At 39.3% G+C, this 17,346-nt stretch overlaps 1 protein-coding gene across 2 annotated transcripts in view; it reads right to left on the bottom strand.

Moving 5' to 3' along the window:
• LOC146863412 (C-type lectin domain family 4 member F-like) overlaps window positions 1–17,346 on the bottom strand; it is a 243,269-nt gene that overhangs the window by 95,045 nt on the left and 130,878 nt on the right. For both annotated transcript variants that reach the window (XM_085643368.1, XM_085643369.1), the window contains one exon: window positions 1,810–1,914. In XM_085643368.1, the coding sequence (XP_085499494.1) occupies window positions 1,810–1,914 (105 nt within the window). The remainder of the gene's footprint in view (window positions 1–1,809; window positions 1,915–17,346) is intronic.

The following is a 17,346-nucleotide window of genomic DNA, read 5'->3' as shown; positions in this document are numbered from 1 at the left end:
TACTTAGTCTTTTAAACAATCACTTATAGAAACACATACTTATTCATACAGGAACTCTTTCAATCTCTCACTCTCACATATACTCACATATATACACCAATAGTCACATATACTAGTTTAAAACATATGTAGTTACTCATAAAGACACTATTGAGACAGTCATTCACTCACTAACACACCCATACACACACTCATCCACCCATACAGTCCTGCACACATGCTGTGTTCAACACATACAAACAGTGAGTCACTCATTCATGCACCTATGCACTACGTAATACCCCCCACCGAACCATGCAGACACTCAGACTGATACTCAAAAAACCAACTAATAACCTATATAGACACCCATGTAGCTACTCACCAACCCATGCAGCCACTTATACACAAAGTGAGAGACTGATACAGATATTTACATATTTAAACATTACTCACTAAGCCATGTATTCACTATGATACACTTAATCAGTCAGTTACACAATCAATTTTTCAAAAACAAATCATCCATTTAGACACTTATATACCCATTTATTCTTCCATCGACCTTGAGATATACATATATAAAACATATTTAATTTTCAGAAAAACACACATTCACTGGATGATGTCATCAGTGATGTCATCAGTGATGTCATTTGAGATGTCATCAGTGATGTCATGAGTGATGTCACTGACCATGTCATGAGTGATGTAATATGTGACGTCATCAGCAGTGCATTGCGGGCGCGCGAGTTATAGTTAGCTGAACTAACTATAACGGGGGAATTTCAATGGTTTTGTACAAGTGAAAAGTCCAGCTAACTATAACACCCCTGAAACCTATGTTTTTTTCAGTGAATATATATATATATATATATATATATGCATATACATATATATAGAAGTATATATGTATTTATGTAAATACATATATATATACATATATGTAAACCCACATACACAGACATATATATATAGTGGGGGACCCGCTCTAAGTTTCACTTCTAGAAACACCACTGTGTTTAGGAATAAAGGAAGTAAAAGGTGAAATGTGGAGCAAAATTGGTCACTGTATTTGATTGTTGGATTCAAAAGGAAACAGGTAAAATTCACTTTGAAAAGAATAGAGGCCTCATTACGATGTCGGTCAGAAAGCATTCCAACCGACTCGGAAGCAGGGAGTCAGACAGACCAATTAAAATGTTTCCAAACACCGTTTGGTCTGACTCCTATTGACTTCAATGCGAGCTTGTGTTCCGACCAACAACACAGGCTCCCATTGAAGAAAGGGGTGGTTGCGGAAAACCTTGCACCCAGTTGTGGGCACCTCATGCATTGTTGGAAATAGGGGACCCATGGGTAACCCCATGGGCCCCAATCGGAGGACTCCGTGTGAAGGGGGGCCTGCTACGAGCCCCAAAAGACAGCCAATCCTTGTCAGACAAACTGAGTCACAAAGGCTGTAGTAATACGTCGGTCGGAAACATGGTCTGTAGACCTGTACGAGTCGGCTCTGACGGACTTGGTTTCTCCGAATGCCGATTGGAACCGAGTCGGAAAGACCGAATGGTTACCTTTCATCGCAATTGGTCGGTCGGAAATGTTTCCGAGTCAGTCGCAAACATGGGAACCGACACAGATTCAGACAAACCAAATGCCGTTCAGAGCATCTCTGACCGACATTGTAATGAAGCCCTTACTGCGGGCTGTCCCAAAAAATAAATTAACATTTTGTTACTGTAATAGGTTGGTTGTGCATGTAGTTACAGTCGATATATCGTAAGTAAGGATTATCAGCTATTCTTGCAATACTATTCTTGCAATACTTACTGATGTCGCCTGCGATTTCACACGTTCTGCGCAAATGCTCTTCCTTAGCTTGTAATGTCTGAAAAGAAGTTTGGATTCTTGTCAAACTGTGCATGATCTGGAAACCTAAAAAACACAATTCATACTTATTTATCATATTATTTAATCAGTCCGCTTATTCAATGACCCAGCCAGTATTCTGCCAAATTATAGTCTCAATAATATTATATAATACAAATGTAATGTCAAAAATATCGAGGGACAGTTTATACAAGGTAAGAATATAACCTTTTAAGTGTTTTGTATATAGTTTTTAAAATATATTTGTACATATTACTGATTTTATTTAGTTGAATTTTACTAGAGTTGTTGTAAATATGTTTGATTTGTAAAATGATTTATTAATTATTTGTTTTAATTATTTAATTGGTTTTAATAACATTGCTATGCATTTAATAGTGTTATACTTTAAGCTTTTTTAATAATAATTATTATAATATAACTTTATATTTTTAATTATTTGTATTATTTTTTTCTGTTATTAATGTAATGTGTTTTGTGGGCATTTTCGGGCACTTTCGAGGGAAGTGTTTTTTAATTTGTTAATTGACTTAATTTTTAAATATTATTTTTGTGTGCAATTTCATATGTTAATTGTTCAAAAAGGTGTCTGTTAATAGGCATATGTTTTAAATACTTTGTTTATCTATTCTATATATGTATTTAATTTATTATATATTTGAGCTTAGGGTAGGGAAAATTAAATCCAAGCCTTCTAAAATTTCACATTTACCCTACTGTTGCCCATGCAGGAGTGGAAATGGTAGTTCTCACCAAACCAAAATCCAACACTTTCCCACTGTTTCTATCCTAAATCTAACCCCTCCAAAGACTAACATTTTCCCTACTGTTGCTGAGGTTGGAGTGGGAGTAGGACATCTGGCCCCTTTAATATCCAACCTGTTCCAAAGTTTGGAGTGGAAATAGTATATTTGACCCGTCAAGAGTCCAGTATTTGCCCAACAGTTGCTTACGTCAGAGTGATAAAAGTAAATCTAACCTTTTCAAAATCTCTTTCCCTACTGTTGATCAGGTTGGAGTTGAAGTAGTGGATTTGACCACTCCAGGTCAGATTTTTTCAAAATATATATTTTTCTTTAATATTTAAAATTAATGTTATGTAAGTTTTAAATTATTTTTTGTAGCAATATTTTTATTAATGTATTATTTATTTTAGTTTATTACTGTGTAGTTTAAAAAAAGAATGAATCAGGTTTATATTTATAATTATTTCTTATTTGTTCTTTATTATTTAAATGTTTTATAAACTATGTTTAGTATTTTTTCAATTATTTTAAAATAAATGTATTTTATGTTTGTAAGTTAGATTTTATTTAATTTGTTTCATGTTATGAATATATATTTTTAAATGTTAAATTATTGTTAAAGGTAATAGATGTTTTAAAGTAAACATAGTGTATAATAGATAAAATTTGATAAACCTAACTATTTTTGACAATATTCTGGTCACCTATGTTTTTGTTATCGCCATTTTTGATTTTACATATAAAGTATGTAAAGCCAATATTTGTGTCCGCAATATTTTTGGCTGAAATTTTCTTAGCACCCCAAATGCAGAATTTAACTCAAAGCTCAGGCTGTTGTTCCATCATCATGTACGTTGCTGGAATCTAGTTTTGAAAAACAGTGGGGTTCATGTATGTATGTATTTATTTAGTGTTGGACCTGACATCCTTTGCGTTGTTTTCCCCCAACTTTTGCCTTTAAACCTGTATTTGCTGACTTGTTTTTCCTGCTGCTTTAGGACTCTGTCACTTTACCACTGCTAATCACTGCTCATAGCTTTTTAAACATGTCTCAGGCCTGTGAGTGCAGTTTTAAAGTGTGATTTAGACTTGGCAAAATAAAACTTTTGCTAGGTCTAGACCTTCCTTTGCAATGCATATAAGTCACACCTATGGTAGGCCCTAAACAGACCATAGGACAGTGTGCAGTGTATTTAAAAATGTGGACATGTACTTTCAACGTTGACATGTCCTGGTAGTATTTAATGAATGATAACTTTCAATTGAGAGCAATTAGGAATGTTGAGTTCAGTGTGTAAAGAATTCTATTTATAAACCTCTTGAATGGTAAAGATGGATATTGAGTCACAGATCTGAAAATGAAACTTTTAGAAAGTTTGCATTTTCATGTCCCAACCATTTGGTACCTGCAGCCTGTATCCCGGGCCACATGACCAGATGTAGCTGGCAGTTGGACGTCGTGTACTGCTCCCAGACAGTGGAACACAGAGGGAATAGGTGTTGGCAGGATGGGCCATTTTTAGCTTGACGAGGGGGAGGAGCTGTCACCTAACACTATTCCACATCACAGAGGCTCTGCCTGAGCACACCAGCATTTTGTGTCCTAGACAAACTGGGGCCATGGCAGAGTGGCATAAAGTTCCAAACACCTTCTAAGGTGGAAACCTTCTGAACTTTAAAGCTGGCACTGGCTAGAAATATTGAACCCTCAGATCCATCACTTCACTACACCTCTGGACCCGTAGAAGACTCAAAAGGACTGCTATGCTGCTCTGCTGCAAGAAGGACTGCTACTCTGCTATCCTACTGCCCGAGTGAGAAGAAATGGGCCTGTATCTTTAACCCAGGACCACTAGACTGACTGGATGGGCTAGTTGGCTGGCTTCCTGATCAGAGCCTAGATTCCGATCTGATAAGGGAAAGATCAGGCTTTTAGCAGAAAAGTGGGAATACCTTGTACATTGTTATAGGAGTAGAGTGGGAGGGAAAATAGAGGACTTTCATCTTGGATGAATTGAGCATAAAGGACCAGAGGACATCATGGGTCGAACTGCATTGAAACAATCAGAGATGGGTGATTGGAGGTAAGTAGTGAAGATTGGGAAGAGAAGAAGTTTTGCTTACTCTTAGCATAAAGATGATAAGAGGAACTAAAAGAGGAAATGATGTAATTGAGCAGAGAGTTCTAGAGAGAGAATAGGAGAGGATCAAGAACTGATCCTTGAGCAGCACCCGCTGGAAGCAGTGTCAATGGGGAACTATTGGATTCCCAATGTGAATGAGGGGCAGATAGGTAGGAGGGAAATACATGAATAGCTGTATCACTGATACAGAAAAACTGAGTACTGTGAAGTGATTAACACTGTCTAAAGTAGTATTACTCTTTTTATCGATGATCAAAGACTGAAAGGACACACTTGGATTTAGACTTGTGATGATGAGACCAATCACAGATTACTGGGGTGGAAGCATATTTGACTGAGCAGGCCAGTAATAATGCCATAAGACACTAGGAATGTCCATTCCACGATACTGTGAGCTGCACTACATGACAATTCAAATGTTCATTCTAGGGTAGTGTGGCCCTTACTACTTGAATGTATGAGTGTGCATTCTAAAGTGTTGTGACCTATGTTATATGCCTGTATGAGTGTGCATTCTACAGTGATGTAACCTATGTCATATGACTGTATGAGTGTACATTTAGAGTACTGTGACCTACAATTTATGACAGTAAAAGTGTGCATTACAGGGTACTGTCACCTACATTATGGTGCCGATCACGATCCGGTAAAAAATGTCCCCGTACGACTCGTATCGGGTCGTTTTACCGTACGAATCGTACAAGTGCCGTACGAACTGGCAATCACGATTCGCATGGTAAAAAGTCCATACGAACCGCACTGGGAATATTTCCCCACACGTCCTCGGGTCGGAAAATGTGTCCGACACATCCTCGTACGATTCACCGTACAAACGTGAAAGGTGAAGTCCGACCGGGGAATCACGATCCATCCCGGGCGTCCGAATGTACAACCGTATGGCGAAAAGACCGTCCGCACCGAACTCCCATAACAACCATGGAGACGTCCAAACAGGTGCCCGGTACGCGGCGACCCCCCCCCCAGCCCCCGTAGGTACGCGCCGACCCCCCCCCAGCCCCCGTAGGTACGCGCTGACCCCCCCCCAGCCCCCGTAGGTACGCGCCGACCCCCCCTGTGTGCACACCCGTGTACGGTGCGTACCCCCCCGTGTACGTTCGAGTCGAACCCCCCCGTGTACGTTTGAGTCGTACCCCCACCCGTGTAGCGCTGGGGGTACGCACCGTACATACACGGGTGGGGGTACGACTCGAACGTACACGGGGGGGATCGACTCGAACGTACACGGGGGGGGTTCGACTCGAACGTACACGGGGGGTTCGACTCGAACGTACATGGGGGGGTTCGACTCGAACGTACACGGGGGTACGCACCGTACATACACGGGTGGGGGTACGACTCGAACGTACACGGGGGGGTTCGACTCGAACGTACACGGGGGGTTCGACTCGAACGTACACGGGGGGGTTCGACTCGAACGTACACGGGGGGTACGCACCGTACATACACGGGTGGGGGTACGACTCGAACGTACACGGGGGGTTCGACTCGAACGTACACGGGGGGGTTCGACTCGAACGTACACGGGGGGGTTCGACTCGAACGTACACGGGGGGTTCGACTCGAACGTACACGGGGGGGTACGCACCGTACATACACGGGTGGGGGTACGACTCAAACGTACACGGGGGGGTTCGACTCGAACGTACACGGGGGGGTACGCACCGTACACGGGTGTGCACACAGGGGGGGTCGGCGCGTACCTACGGGGGCTGGGGGGGGGTCGGCGCGTACCTACGGGGGCTGGGGGGGGTCGGCGTGTACCTACGGGGGCTGGGGGGGGTCGCCGCGTACCTACAGGGGCTGGGGGGGGGGGGTCGCCGCGTACCTACGGGGGCTGGGGGGGGTCGGCGCGTACCTACGGGGGCTGGGGGGGTACGGTGCGTACCGGGCCACCTACTCTGGTCGATTCGCGCCGTACTTCGCTTTTGCGGCACTTTTTGGGTGCCGTGAAAATATTGCCGTCCGGACTGCTGTCGGGTAGAATCGTAATTCCTGGGTCGTGAAACGCTGCCTGAACGCGTCACGACGTCACGTCGCAGCATTCCCGCATCACATTCGTATGTATATTTTCGTCGGTCGGTGTTTTTTACGATTCGTACGGAAATGGTGTTTCCGTGCGAATCGTAATTCCGTGTTTGTAAAGTTTTACGACCGGGTACGAGTCGGACGGGGAATTCGCTCCGACCGACGGTTCGTACACGGTTTTTACCGGATCGTAATCGGCACCTATATGTTTTCATGAATGCGCATTCTAGGGTAATGTGACATGCAGTGCATGATTTTATGAGTGTGCATTTTAGAGTACTGTCACCTAGATTTTGTGACAGTAAATATGTGCAATATAGTGTACTGTGACCTACATTATATGATTGTATGAATGTGCACTCTAGAATATGCGGGCTTACATTAGCCCACAGCATTCTAGGGTAATGTGACCTACAGTATATGGTTTTATAATAATGTGACTTACTTTTTGTGACAGTATCCGTGTGCATTCTAGGGTACTGTCAACTGAATTATATACTTGAGTTTGCATTCTAGGATGCTGTGACCTACATTCTATAAGAGTATGGCTGTGCATTCTAGGGTTCTGTGACCTGCATTCTATGAGAGTATGGCTGTGCATTCTAGGATGCTGTGACCTGCATTCTATGAGCTACATTCTATGAGAGTATGACTGTGCCTTCTAGAGTACTGAGACCTATATTCTTTGAGAGTATGGCTGTGCATTCTAGGGAACTGAGACCTATATTCTATGAGAGTATGAATGTACATTCTAGGGTACTGAGACCTATATTGTATGAGAGTATGACAGTGCCTTCTAGAGTACTGAGACCTATATTCTATGAGAGTATGAATGTGTAATCTTGTGTACTGTGACCTATCTTCTATCAGAGTATGACTGTGCCTTCTAGAGTACTGAGGAGCAGGAAGGAGAGCGGCCAGGCCGGGGAGGCGGCTGAAACACAGGTAAGTGCTTTCTTTTTATATTTTGAAAGCATTTGGGAGGGGGGAAGGGATCGGCTAACACCGTTCCACCATGGAGGCGGAGTTTTGCCTACCTCCCTTTTTGCCACGGAGCGTGGAGTAGGCAAATTTCCCCAAACTCTACTGGCGGAGCTACCCGCCCAGGGTTAACTGTGACCTGCATTCTATGAGAGTATGCCTGTGCATTCTAGAGTACTGAGACCTATATTCTATGAGAGTATGACGTTGAGTTCTAGAGTACTGTGACCAATATTATATGAGAGCATGACTGTCCCATCTAGAGTACTGAGACCTATATTCTATGAGAGTATGACTGTTCCTTCTAAAGTACTGAGACCTACATTCTATGAGAGTGCAATTGTGCATTCTATGGTACTGCGACCTGCATTCCTTGAGAGTAGGCCTGTGCTTTCTAGAGTACTGTGACCTATATTCTATGAGAGTATGACTGGGCCTTCTAGAGTTCTGACACCTATAGTCTATGAGAGAATGACTGTTCCTTCTAGGGTACAGTAACCTGCATTCAATGAGAGTATGACTGTGCGTTCTAGAGTACTGTGACCTATATTCTATGAGAGCATAACTTTGTGTTCTAGAGTACTGAGACATATTCTAGGAGAGTATGGCTGTGCATTCTAGAGTTCTGATCCCTGCATTCTATCTTAGTATAACTGTTCCTTCAAGAGTACTAAGACCTATATTCTATGAGAGTATGACTGTACCTTGTAGAGAACTGAGACCTACATTCTATGAGAGTATGATTGTTCCTTCTAGAGTACAGAGCCCTACATTCCATGAGACTATAACTGTGCCTTCTAGAGAACTGAGACCTATATTCTATGAGAGTATGCCTGTTCCTTCTAGAGTACTGAGAAGTATATTAGATGAGAGTATGGCTGTGCATTTTAGAGTACTGAGAAGTATAATCTGTGACAGTGTGTCTGTGCATCCTAGGGTACTGTGGCCCACATTCTATGAAAGTATGGCTGTGCTTTTTAGAGTACTGGCACTTATATTCTATGAGAGTATGAATGTGCATTCTACGGTACTGTGACCTGCATTCTATGAGAGTATGACTGTGCATTCCATAGTAGTGAGACCTATATTCTATGAGAGTATGACTGTGTGTTCTAGAGTGCTGACATCTACATTCTAACAGAGTATGACTGTGCCTTTTAGAGTACTGACACCTATATTCTATGAGAGTATGACTGTTCCTTCTACAGTACTGAGAAGTATATTCTAAGAGAGTATGGCTATGCATTCTAGGGTACTGAGGCCTACATGCTATGAGAGTATGACAATGCGATCTAGAGTACTGGGACCTATTTTATATGGGAGTATAGCTGCGCATTCTAGAGTACTGTAAACTATATTATATGAGAGTATGGCTGTGCATTCTAGAGTACTGAGACCTGTATTCTAGAGTACTGAGACCTGTATTCTATGAGAGTATGACTGTGTGTTCTAGAGTACTATGACCCTTATTCTATGAGGGTATGGCTGTGCATTCTAGGGTACTGTGACCAGCATTCTATGAGAGTATGGCTTTTCATTATAGAGTATTGAGAAGTATATTCTATGAGTATGGCTGTGCATTCTAGAGTACTGAAATCTATGTTCTATGAGAGTATGGCTTGCTTTCTAGGGAACTGACACCTGCATTCTAACAGAGTATGACTGTTCATTCTAGAGTACTGAGATCTGCATTCTATGAGAGTGCAATTGTGCATTCTATGGTATGGTGACCTGCATTCCTTGAGAGTAGGCCTGTGCTTTCTAGAGTACTGTGACCTATATTCTATGAGAGTATGACTGTGCCTTCTAGAGTGCTGAGACCCATATTCTATGAGAGTATGACGTGCATTCTAGAGTACTGACACCTATAGTCTATGAGAGAATGACTGTTCCTACTAGAGTACTGTGATCTATAGTCTATGAGAATATGGCTTTGCCTTCTAGAGTACTGATACCTATATTCTATGAGAGTATGATTGTTCCTTCTAGAGTACTGAGCCCTACATTCCATGAGACTATGACCTGTGCCTTCTAGAGAACTGAGACTATATACTATGAGAGTATGCCTGTTCCTTCTAGAGTACTGAAAGGTGTATTCGATGAGAGTATGGCTGTGCATTTTAGGGTACTGAGAAGTATATTCTGCAACAGTATGGCTGTGCATTCTAGGGTTCTGAGTCCTACATTTTTTGAGAGTATGGCTGTGCTTTCTAGAGTTCTGACACTTATATTCTATGAGCGTATGAGGTGCATTCTAGGGTACTGTGACCTGCATACTGTTAGAGTATAACTTTGCGTTCCAGAGTACTGAGACCTATATTCTATGAGAGTATGACTGTGTGTTCTAGAGTGGTGACATCTACATTCTAACAGAGTATGACTGTGTCTTTTAGAGTACTGAGACCTATATTCTGAGAGTATTACTGTTCCTTCTAGAGTACTGAAAAGTATATTCTATGAGAGTATGGCAGTGCATTCTAGGGTACTGATGCCTACATGCTATGAGAGTATGACTGTGCCTTCTACAGTACTGACACCTTTATTCTATGAGAGTATGAATGCGCATTCTAGGGTACTGTGACCTGAATTCTATGAGAGTATGACAATAGCGTTCTCGAGTACTGGGACCTATTTTTTATGGGAGTATGGCTGTGCATTCTAGAGTACTGTAAACTATATTCTATGAGAGTATGGCTGTGCATTCTAGAGTACTGATACCTATATTCTATGAGAGTATGATTGTGTGTTCTAGAGTACTGAGACCCTTATTCTATGAGGGTATGGCTGTGCATTCTAGGGTACTGTGACCAGCATTCCATGAGAGTATGGCTTTGCATTATAGAGTACTGAGAAGTATATTCTATGAGTATGGCTGTGCATTCTAGAGTACTGAAATCTATATTCTATGAGAGTATGACTGTGTGTTCTAGAGTACTGAGACCTATATTCATTGAGAGTATTGCTATGCTTTCTAGGGTACTGTGACTTGAATTCTATGAGAGTATGGCTGTGCATTATAGAGCACTGAGAAGTATATTCTATGAGAGTATGGCTGTGCATTCTGGAGTACTGAGCCCTACATTCCATGAGACTGTGACTGTGCCTTCTAGAGAACTGAGACTATATACTCTGAGAGTATGCCTGTTCCTTCTAGAGTACTGAAAGGTGTATTCGATGAGATTATGGCTGTGCATTTTAGGGTACTGAGAAGTATATTCTGCAACAGTATGGCTGTGCATTCTAGGGTTCTGAGTCCTACATTTTTTGAGAGTATGGCTGTGCTTTCTAGAGTTCTGACACTTATATTCTATGAGCGTATGAGGTGCATTCTAGGGTACTGTGACCTGCATACTGTTAGAGTATAACTTTGCGTTCCAGAGTACTGAGACATATATTCTATGAGAGTATGACTGTGTGTTCTAGAGTGGTGACATCTACATTCTAACAGAGTATGACTGTGTCTTTTAGAGTACTGAGACCTATATTCTGAGAGTATTACTGTTCCTTCTAGAGTACTGAAAAGTATATTCTATGAGAGTATGGCTGTGCATTCTAGGGTACTGATGCCTACATGCTATGAGAGTATGACTGTGCCTTCTACAGTACTGACACCTTTATTCTATGAGAGTATGAATGCGCATTCTAGGGTACTGTGACCTGAATTCTATGAGAGTATGACAATAGCGTTCTCGAGTACTGGGACCTATTTTTTATGGGAGTATGGCTGTGCATTCTAGAGTACTGTAAACTATATTCTATGAGAGTATGGCTGTGCATTCTAGAGTACTGATACCTATATTCTATGAGAGTATGATTGTGTGTTCTAGAGTACTGAGACCCTTATTCTATGAGGGTATGGCTGTGCATTCTAGGGTACTGTGACCAGCATTCCATGAGAGTATGGCTTTGCATTATAGAGTACTGAGAAGTATATTCTATGAGTATGGCTGTGCATTCTAGAGTACTGAAATCTATATTCTATGAGAGTATGACTGTGTGTTCTAGAGTACTGAGACCTATATTCATTGAGAGTATTGCTATGCTTTCTAGGGTACTGTGACTTGAATTCTATGAGAGTATGGCTGTGCATTATAGAGCACTGAGAAGTATATTCTATGAGAGTATGGCTGTGCATTCTGGAGTACTGAGCCCTACATTCCATGAGACTGTGACTGTGCCTTCTAGAGAACTGAGACTATATACTCTGAGAGTATGCCTGTTCCTTCTAGAGTACTGAAAGGTGTATTTGATGAGAGTATCGCTGCTGCATTTTAGAGTACTGAGAAGTATATTCTGCAAAAGCATGGCTGTGCATTCTAGGGTACTGAGTCCTACATTCTTTGAGAGTATGGCTGTGCTTTCTAGAGTTCTGACACTTATATTCTATGAGTGTATGAGGTGCATTCTGGGGTACTGTAACCTGCATTCTATTAGAGTATAACTTTGCGTTCTAGGGTACTGAGACCTATATTGTATGAGAGTATGACTGTGTGTTCTAGAGTATGAGACCTACATTCTAACAGAGTATGTCTGTACCTTCTGGAGTACTGAGACCTTTATTCTATGAGAGTATCACTGTTCTTTCTATAGTACTGAGAAGTATATTCTATCAGAGTGTGGCCATGCATTTTATAGCACAGAGAAGTATATTCTATGATAGTATGGCTGTGCATTCTAGGCTACTGAGACCGGCATTCTATGAGCGTATGACTGTACTCTCTAGAGTACTGATTCCTATATTCTGTGAGATTATGACTGTTCCTTCTAGAGTTCTGAGCCCTACATTCAATGAGAGTATGACTGTGCCCTCTAGAGAACTGAGACCTATATTCTATGAGAGTATGCCTGTTCCTTCTAGAGTACTGGGAAGTATATTCGATGAAAATATGGCTGTGCGTTTTAGAGTACTGAGAAGTATATTCTGTGACGGTGTGGCTGTGCATTCTAGGGTACTGAGGCCTACATTCTATGAGAGTATTGCTGTGCTTTCTAGAGTACTGGCACTTATATTCTATGAGAGTATAAATGTGCATTCTAGGGTACTGTGACATGCTTTCTATGAGAGTATGACTGTGCGTTCCAGAGTAGTGAGACCTATATTCTATGAGAGTATGAATGTGCATTTTAGGGTACAGTGACCTGCATTCTATGAGAGTATGACTGTGTGTTTCAGAGTAGTGAGACCTATATTCTATGAGAGTATGACTGTGTGTTCTAGAGTGCTGACATATATATTCTAACAGAGTATGACTTTGCCTTCCAGAGTACTGAGACCTATATTCTCTGAGAGTATGACTGTTCCTTCTAGAGTACTGAGAAGTATATTGTATGAGAGTATGGCTGTGCATTTTAGAGTACTGAAAAGTATATTCTATGATAGTATGGCTGTGCATTCTATGGTACTGAGGTCTACATGCTATGAGAGTATGACTGTGCCTTCTACAGTACTGACACGTTTATTCTATAATAGTATGAATGTGCATTCTAGGGTACTGTGACCTGCATTCTATGAGAGTATGACAATGCGTTCTAGAGTACTGGGACCTATAGTTTATGGGAGGATGGCTGTGCATTTTAGAGTACTGTAAACTATATTCTATTAGAGTACGGCTGTGCATTCTAGAGTTCTGAGAGCTATATTCTATGAGAGTATGAATGTGTGTTCTAGAGTACTGAGACCCTTATTCTTTGAGGGTATGGCTTTGCATTCTAGGGTACTGTGACCAGCATTCTATGAGAGTATGGCTGTGCTTTATAGAGTACTGAGAAGTATATTCTATGAGTATGACTGTGCTTTCTAGAGGGTTCACTGACTTTAAAATCAGTAATAAACTCTTATTTATAATTTATGTTAAACGTTTGAAATAATAGAAAAAATAAAAATATATTAATGATTTAAAATATAAAAAAACTAAAATCTATAATAAATTAAAACATTAAACTATGAAAAAATGTAAACTTACATCTCACAATACAATCAGTGCAACAGTAGGGAAAGTGTTGGATAGTAAAGAGGTACAAATAACTATTCCCACTGCATCAAGTGCAAAGGTAGGGTAAGTGATGGATTACTATTCCAACTCCACTGAGTGCAACAGTAGAAAAAGTGTTGGATAGCGGAGAGGAACATTTACCATTTCCACTCCAGTGGAAGCAACAGTAGGGAAAGTGTTCGATAGCGGAGGGGTAAATATTACTATTCCCACTCCACTGAATGCAACAGTAGAATAAGTGTTGGATAGCAGAGGGGTAACATTTTGTATTCCAACTCCAGCGAGCGCAAAATTAGGGAAAATGTTGGATAGCATCAGGGTAAAAATTACTATTACCACTCCAGAGAGTGCAACAGTAGGGAAAATGTGAGATAGAAGACAATTAGAAAATACTATTCCAGCTACAGTGAGTACAAAAGTAGGGAAAGTGTTGAATGGTGGACAGTTAACAATTACTATTCCAACACCAATGAGTGCAAAAGTAGGGAAAGTGTTGGATAGCGGAGGGGCAAAAATAACTATTCTCACTCCAAAGAGAGCAACAGTAGGGTAAGTGTTGAATAGCATAGTGGTAGAAATTAATATTCCCATTCCACTGAATGAACAGTAGGATAAGTGTTGGATAGCAGAGGAGTTATATTTTTTATTCCCACTCCAGTGAGTGCAACAGTAGGATAAGTGTTGGATAGTAGAGGGGTAAAATTTTGTATTCCAACTCCAGTGAGTGCAACATTAGGGAAAATGTTGGATAGCATTGGGGTAAAAATTACTATTACCACTCCAGAGAGTTCAACAGTAGGGAAAATGTTGGATAGAAGACAATTAGAAAATACTATTCCAGCTCCAATGAGTACAAAAGTAGGGAAAGTGTTGAATGGTAAACAGTTAACAATTGCTATTCCAACTCCAATGAGTGCAAAAGTAGGGAAAGTGTTGTATAGCGGAGGGGCAAAAGTAACTATTATCACTCCAAAGAGAGCAACAGTAGGGTAAGTGTTGACTAGCATAGGGGTAAAAATTACTATTCCCATTCCACTGAATGCACCAGTAGGATAAGTGTTGGATAGCGGAGGAGTAGAATTTTTAATTCCCACTCCCGTGAGTGCAACAGTAGGGAAAGTGTTGGATAGCAGAGGGGTAAAAATTACGATTCCCACTCCAGAGCGTGCAACAGTAGGGAAAGTGTTGGATAGCGGAAAGGTAAAAATTACTTTTCCACCTCCAGTGAGGGCAACAGTAGGGAAAGTGCTGGATAGCGGAGGGGTAAAAATGACTATTTCCACTTCACTGAGTGTAACAGTAGGGAAAGTGCTGGATAGCGGAGGGTAAAAATTACTATTCCAACTCCAGTGAGTGCAACAGTAGAGAAAGTGTGGATAGCGGAGGGTAATATTTACTATTCCTAGTCCAGTGAGAACAACAGTAGGGAAAGTGCTGGATAGCGGAGGGGAAAAAATTGCTATTCATATTCAAACATTGAAAAATAAATAAAAAATATTTAAAACTAAGAAACTATATTTAAAAAATAAATATATTAAACATATAAAAAGAACACATATTATAATATTAATTGCATATACCATAAACCATCAAATATAATATCAAATAAAATAATAAATACATTTACGAAAAATAATTATTTTAAACTAGAAAATATTTACAAACAAAAAAATGTATTTAAACATAACTGTATTTATTGTATTTCATACCCTAAACACCACACCAATAACAAAACACTTCAAGATGTGTTTTTAAATTTATTTCCATAGTGAACATAATTAATTAAAAAAATTATTTAAAAAAAATAACCATGAATTAACTACACACACTTTAACACTATAATATCCACAACACACACCTAAATTAAACTATAAAATAATAACACACAATTAACACTTATTTTTAAATTAAAAACGATTACTATTAACAACTAATATTTACATATTTAAAATACATTTAATATCCACACTTTACCCCTTTATAAGTAAAAACAACACACAAAAAATAAACAATTACACAAAATAAATTCCAAATAATTAACATTAATTAACAACAATATGTTAATTATGTAAAAACAAATTACTGCACACCCTTTAACCCTATAACACCACAACACACCCCTAAAATTAATGACACAATTACCATATTTAATTTCCAATTAATTAATTATAGTTAATTAACAACCAATTATTAGTTCATCAATTAAAAATAAATTACTGCCCACCCTTTACTCCTATAAACACAACACACACCTGCAATTAATTACAGAACTACCATAACTAATTGTCAATTAAATAATTAAAATTAATTAACAACCAATTATTAATTCATGAATTATAAATGTATTAATTCCCACCCTTTATGCTTATAAACACCACCACACCTAAAATTAATTACACAGCTACCATAGTTAATTACCAATTAATTAATTACCTTTAATTAACAACCAATTAATAATTTATACATTTAAAATAAATAATGTCCCACCCTTTACGCCTATAAAAACCACAACACACACCTAAAACTAATTACACAATTACCATAATTAATTACCATTTTTTTTTCAATTAATTGTCAACCAATTATTAATTAACAATAATAAATTACTTTACATTTATCACTATAACTTCTCAATTAAACAAATATAAATAAATAAAAAATAATCAATACATTTAATATAATTAAATTACTTCCCACCCTATTCCCCTTTCAACCCGCAACCCGCTACGGAACAAAAAACGCAAAATTAAAATAAAAAAAAATGAATAGCAACTAAAAATATAAAAATACAAACAAATATTATACAAAAAAATACATTACATACATAGAAATGATATACTAAAATATATAACAATAATAAAAAAACTATATTTTTAACCACTATATTTTTGCAAACGATCTTCAACACTTTGATGTTTTTAAAAACGATATTACTTTCTTCAAATATTCTTGGCCATGATCTTCTTGCTGTCGATATTTCTGACCCACGATATTAATTATTTGATATTTGTGCAACTCAATATTTTTTACTCGAAATTCTGTCTCTGCACCATTCTAGAGTACTGATACCTGCATTCTGTGAGAGTATGACCGTGCATTCTAGAGTACTGATACCTGCATTCTGTGAGAGTATGACCGTGCATTCTAGAGTACTGAGACCTTTATTCTATGAGAGTATGGCTGTGCATTCTCAGATACTGTGACCTGCATTCTATGAGAGTATGGCTTGCATTATAGAGTACTAAGAAGTATATTCTATGAGAGTATGGCTGTGCATTGTAGAATACTGTGAACTACATTCTATGAGAGTATGGCTGTAAATTCTAGAGTACTGTGAACTATATTCTATGAGAGTATGGCTGTGCATTTTAGAGTACTGAGACCTATATTCTATGAGAGTATGGCTGTGTGTTCTAGGGTACTGAGACCTATGTTCTACGAGAGTATGGCTGTGCATTCTAGAGTACTGTGAACTGTATTCTATGAGAGTATGGTTGTGCGGTCTAGGGTACTGAGACCTATATTCTAAGAGAGTATGCCTTTTCCTTCTAGAGTACTGAGAAGTAT

This window comes from Triturus cristatus, chromosome 2_2, assembly GCF_964204655.1.
Source record: "Triturus cristatus chromosome 2_2, aTriCri1.1, whole genome shotgun sequence".
Lineage (NCBI taxonomy): Eukaryota > Metazoa > Chordata > Amphibia > Caudata > Salamandridae > Triturus > Triturus cristatus.
This window is presented reverse-complemented; position numbering and strand designations above follow the sequence as displayed.